Below are 6,094 nucleotides of genomic sequence, written 5' to 3' on the forward strand. Positions count from 1 at the left end.
AAAGGCCCAGTTATCGCTTGAAATAAAATATCTCAAAACGGGAAATGAAAAATTTTGACCCTAATGGCGGCTCATACATACGCCATAAAACATCACTAAACACCTTATATTTACCGAAAAGAGGCGTGCAAAACAATTAAAAGGCAACAGAATATTTATAGAGGCCATTAAAACAAAAACAGACACCGAATAATGAAGTTAGAAAAAGATAGGAAAAAAGTATTTGAACCAGCGGACCAGCCTGGTAGCGGGGTGGGGCTCTGTGGGCGGGGTGGGGTGTTGGGAGGTGGGTGAAGCTAACCGCCATCTTGTCTCCTCGTCAATATTTATCGTTCTTAGCATCTTTTTCAGGTGTAACGAGCACACTATTGGGCTGCTGTGTGCATAGATAAGCAGCAGTTAGTGGACAAGTATGTGTGTGGGGGGGGTGGGGAGCGTAAAGTGGGAAACTCAGTTGGGCTTGTTCTGTCATTGCCGCCTTCTTTTGTTGTCGTTATTGTTGTTGTTGCTGCTGTTGTTGATTTTGTTGTTATTTGCAGCGTAGATAGGAGGAAGAGGAGTAAGAAAATGGGAAAAATTTAGACGGCGGCGGCAATGATGATAAATTTATGGTGCAAGACAATGTTTATTTTAGTTCCCCCTTGCCATGTTTGGTTTTCTATGTATATGTCTCAGAGCATAACAATATTTTGGTTAGTCCCCTTCAATTATGCGATATGCACCGATTAGCAGCATTGTAAGTAATATATGGGGTATCTTTGAGCATTTACAAAGTGTGTGCAAGTGTGATGAAGATTTGGTAAATGTGGCGTGTGTGTAAGTGTGTTAAGTTTGGAGTTTTTCAAGTCTGTGTGTGTGTGTGTAATCTGTCACCACCATCATTACTAGACTACTACTGTCTTATTACCACCATCACTACTACTACTACTACTACTACTACTGTTTCAGGTCTGCCAGGCGAAGAGGTAGTGTGCAAGCTTCACTACCGCATTAGGGGACAAAGTCAGCATTACAAATAGTAGTAGTACTGCTACTACTACTTATACTAGCTTCCTGTGCTCTGCGACCTACTATGAAGAGGTTCCCGTAGTAATGATGATGTTATGGTTATTTGGCATTTAATTGGATAATGAGTTTGATTTATCTCGTTATACCATTGTCATATCTTGTCGATCCTTTCTAAACAAGTAAGGTGTGGCTGGAGGTGTAGTTAGGGGAGAGATTAGAGAAAACTTCAATCTTTATTTTCTTCTCCTTCTTCTTCTTCTGTGGACCTGTTTTGCTTTTTAACCACTTCAATACCATGACACATTTCTAAATTCACTTTGCTTACTTTTTGGCAGTTTTATACAGCTTCAGAAACTAATGTAGAGTATCAAAATAGTGAAAACTGTGGTTATTAAGCTTCACACCTTCGTAATATCAATAAGAACATTTAATCGTACACAAATCTCAAGGTAAAAATGTGTCCCAGTACTGAAGGAGTTAACGCTGAGGTCCCGCATTTGTTCCTCGCCTTGTCTCGGAGTGTAGGCGACGTCACACACACACACACACACACACATGGCAGCTGCAGGGTCAGGGATGTTGTGGCCGCGTGAGGCTGGTAAATTCATCGCCAGTTTATCCAGAGACGTGAAGATCAGGCCAGATGGGGTCACGAAGACTGCCAGGGTGGTTGCCGACGCCGTGAAGTCAGGTCAGCTCGGCATGGAGGCTTTTAAACAGGTGAGGTGGCGTGGGGTGTTTGCTTTATTTATTCATTTATTTATTTTTAACCCCTTCAGGAACCATGACGCGTTTCCATATTCATTCTGGTGACTATTTGGTGATTTTATACAGCTTCAGAGCCTTATGCGGATTAAAATAGTGAAGACTGTGGCCATTAATCTTCTGACTTCCGTAGACCCTTCCTAATGTCAATAAAATTATTTAATCGTACACAAATTTCAAGGTAAAAATGCGTCCCAATATTAAAGGAGTTAAAATAGTGAAGACTGTGGCCATTAACCATCTGACCACCATAGACTCTTCCTAATGTCAATAAAATGGTATAATCGTTCACAAATCTCAAAGTACAAATGTGTCCCAGTACTAAAGGGGTTAAGGGTTACAAAATAGGATGTTTGTAAAGCGACTTAATGTCTTAGGTTTGTGTCTGTCAGAAGAGAGCAAGTTGGTGGAATGTTGTGATGAATCCTTGAAAAATGTTATAAATAGGCAAAGGAGCCATAATTGTCATGTTTTCATGGTAAATATTTGCTCTCACCAGACTCTTTCTTGAAGAAGTAATTCAACACTAAATTGTACATTTTTCTGTCATTATAAGCAGAATTTATTCAATGATCGTGATAGTAAACTTAACTGGCAAACAGATGTGCTTCACTATAAATGTGTTGTATATTGTTATGTCAACATTAATTGAAAGATATAATTTTCCCCCTCTTTTCAACTGAGCATACACACACATAAAATGAGAGTGCAATACATACTTGTGCACCCTCATAGAACTGGACCTGTCTATCCTTCTTTCACCTCTCCTCTCTCTCTCTCTTGCACCTCTCCCTCTCTCCCTCTTGCATGTCTCCTCTCCCTCTTGTAACTCTAACCTCCCTCTCTCCCTTTTGCATCTCTCGTTTCCCTCTCTCCCTCGTGCACCTCTCCTCTTTCTCTCTCCCTCTTGCAACTCCTCTCTTCCTGTCTCCCTCTTGCAACTTTATTCTCCCTCTCTTTCTTGCACCTCTCCTTTCCCTCCATCTCTCTCTTGCAACTCTCCCTCTCTCCCTCTTGCATCTCTCCTTTCATTCTGTCCCTCTTGCACTTTTTCTTCTCCCCCTTGCATCTCTTAATGTCTTTCTTTCCCTCTTACATCCCTCCTTTCTTTGTGTCTCATGTAACTTTCTTCCTCTCTCTCTTGCACCCCTCTTCTCCCTTACAAGTCTAATCTCCCTCTCTCCCATTTGCATGTTTTCTTTCCTTGTGTCTCTCTTGCACCTCTCTCCCCATTGCACCTCTCTTCTCACTCTCTCCCCCTTACAAATCTAATGTCCCTCTCTCCCCGCCAGAATGAGGTGCTGCCACTGGGCCGGGGACTCACCCAGGGGCAGCTCGCTAACTGGGTCTTCCTCATCGACTCGCTCAATTTCAATTTCTGGACACCCGACGGACTGCCCAAGTACACCGTCACTCACAAGGGGAAGGTGTGTGTGTGTTTGGTTGTTGAGCTGTTTGTTGTGTTTTTAGTTGATTTGATTTGTTTTGTATGTGTTGATTTAGTGAAGGTAAGAGTGTATTTTTGTTTGTTGCTCTATTTATTTTTTTTTTTTTTATGTTAATATAGGGAAGGCGTGAGTTTGTTTTTAATTCATTAGTTTATTTATCTTTTTTTTGTGTGTGTGTTGGTTTGGGAAAGGTAATTTAGGAAAGGTGAGTGTATTATTTTTTGTTTATTTGTTTATATATTTATTTGTTTTTTTTATTTATATAGGAAAGGTGTGTTTTTATTAATTTTTGGGGAGCTTGTTTATTCATTTTATTTGTTTTGCATATTTATTTATCTATTTTATGCATTATTTGTTTGTTTACTTATGTATTTGTTGTATTTATTTATTGATTGTTTTATTTTTGTTTATTTATTTATTTGTTTACTTGTTTACTAATTCATTTATTTTTATGAAGGCAGCTGGTCACATGATGGAAGGCTAGAAGTTATTTTCCATTCCTCTTTTCTCTTTTTTTTTGTCATTTATTGATTTGAGATATTTTTTCTTATCTTATTCTCTCCTTGATATTTTTTCTGTATTTGATATTCTTTCTCCATGAATGAACTTAACCCCCAAAAAAAAAAAAAAACTTAATAAACCTGCAAAAAGGATAAGACACCTCTATCTTTTACACACCAGGGCAGTTGTAGCTCCCCTCCCACCACCCCACACACTGTACCACCACACCACCCAACCACACCTGCAGCACCTCACCCACACTACACTCTGGTCCACCCATCACACAGTACCAGCCAACCACACTCTACACACATGAGCACCAATGAACACAAGGTAGTCAGTGTGTTATGAGTGACTTGGAGAAACATGAGCAGTGAACACAAACTATGTCATGTATTTCACCTTCCCCCACAGACCTACACCGGCTACATGGCCATGGTCGCTGCTGTCAACCGAGCGCTGGACGAGGGGCGCCCCATGTGTGACCCTGCCCACTACTCCACGCTGACCCTGCAGGACCTCACTCACATCTTCCGCTCAGAGACGCCCTCACAGATGCCCCTTCTGGAGAAACGTTTTGAGGTCCTACAGGAAATAAGTGGCATCCTGAAGGAGAAGTTTGGTGGTTCCTTCGAGGGGGTGATCAGAAAGGCGGAGAACAGCGCAGTGAAGTTGGTGGAGGTAGTGACGGATTGTTTCCCTTGTTTCCGGACGTTGCTTCTTTTGAGGGGCGTCCTGTTGCATTGTACAAGCGAGCACAGATACTGGCAGCCGACCTGTGGATGCTGTACCGTGGGGAAGCTCCTGGGGCCTTCACTGACTTGAGAAAGTTGACCATGTTTGCTGATTATCGAGTTCCGCAGTCCCTGGCTTACCTCGGTGCTCTGGAATACTCTGACGCCCTGATGGAAAGGCTGAAGGACCAGTATTTGTTCAGCAGTGGAGACAGAGAAGAGGTGCGTTCAGAGTTTAGAGGTGGAGGAGCAAGGTGGCGGGTTTTTAACTCCTTCAGTACCATAATGTGTTTCCATATTCATTTTGTTTACTTTTTGGTGATTTTATACAGCTCCAGAAACTTATGTAGGGGATTAAGATAGTGAGGATTCTGGCTGTTAATCTTCTAACCTCCATAGACCCTTGCTAATGTCAATGAAATAGTCTTAATCGTACATAAATCTCAAGGTAAAAATGTGTCCCAGTATTGAAGGGGTTAATTGTTTTCCTAGTGTTTGGTATGTTTTTCATCATTCACTAACTAATCTGAGGCACTTCTTGTACTATAGCCATCTACAAATCCTATTTTTCTGATTTATTTGGTTTATTTTATTTCTGATTTTGTTTGAAAGTGCCAAAGGTGAAATGTAAAAAATTTGGATTATGAGGAGACAATTTAATGCTAATTCCCTAAGAAGAAATGCCAGGTATTGCCATTTACTGACTTGAAATTCCAACATCTATTCTTCTAACCCTCTCTTTCGTTTCTCATAGACACTTAAAAGAAATTCACAATACAACTTTAACATGACCTAACCTCTCTTTGAAGCAACACATGACCTGGCGTGACCTTGGCGAGGCTGGGAGATGGGGGAGGGAGGGAGGAGAAGAGTGTGATGGGGTTAAAGATTTCACACATTGTGCTTAGTGTCATGAATAGCTGTAGGGAAAGGGTTAAATACTTCACCATTCTGTCTAGACTCTCTTTAATAATCTCTTCAGGCAGGTAAGGTGGTTTTTAATATTAAACTGTAGGGAAAGAGTTCAGTATTTCATCATTATGTTTAGGCTCTCATTAGTATTTTCTTCAGGCAGGTAAGGTGGTTCTCAAAGGTTTTTCTTTGATTGTGATGGGTTAACAATTCTACATAGTTACTTGGGAAAAATTATTGTAAAGATGTGACTAGCTTATCTGTACATCTCAATCCCCATCAATTTCCCTTTCAATTTCCAGCACAAGATTCACATTTTTCCTCAATTTTCCCTCTTACATTTCAATATCATCCCAATTCTCAGTGCACGTCTCCATTTCGTCGCTTTCTCTCCATGCGTTAAGTCAATATTTCAAGCGAACTCTAATTTACCGACACTCTTTCTTAGGTGGAGATCCGAGGGTGTTCCATCGAGGCAACAGAGCAGATCGTGGAGGCTGTGCGGAGTGTTCTGCAGGCGGAGGGAGGCGGGGACATCACTAGTGTTGAGGTGGACTTCTTTCTGTGGGACTATAGAGTGAAACATGCAGCTGAGGTGGACAAAATTCCTTACCACAGAGTGAGGTGCATCTTTTATTAGTGTGTGGGTTTTTTTTTTTTTTTTTTTTTTTTTTTAGTTGTATTAACTTAGTTGTATTGTACAGGGTTCGAGTGGGGCTCAGTGTC

The 6,094-nt window shown here is 41.0% G+C and overlaps 1 protein-coding gene across 1 annotated transcript; it reads left to right on the forward strand.

The window, feature by feature from the left end:
* Positions 1-1,354: 1,354 nt before the first annotated feature.
* LOC123518103 (queuosine salvage protein-like) lies at positions 1,355-6,094 on the forward strand. Its single transcript, XM_045278719.1, is given in 5 exon segments — positions 1,355-1,728; positions 3,066-3,200; positions 4,137-4,413; positions 4,416-4,678; positions 5,817-6,094. Coding segments are annotated over 5 exon segments (1,032 nt in total). The 5' UTR covers positions 1,355-1,563; the 3' UTR covers positions 6,009-6,094.

Source organism: Portunus trituberculatus, chromosome 6 (genome assembly GCF_017591435.1).
Source record: "Portunus trituberculatus isolate SZX2019 chromosome 6, ASM1759143v1, whole genome shotgun sequence".
NCBI classification, from domain to species: domain Eukaryota; kingdom Metazoa; phylum Arthropoda; class Malacostraca; order Decapoda; family Portunidae; genus Portunus; species Portunus trituberculatus.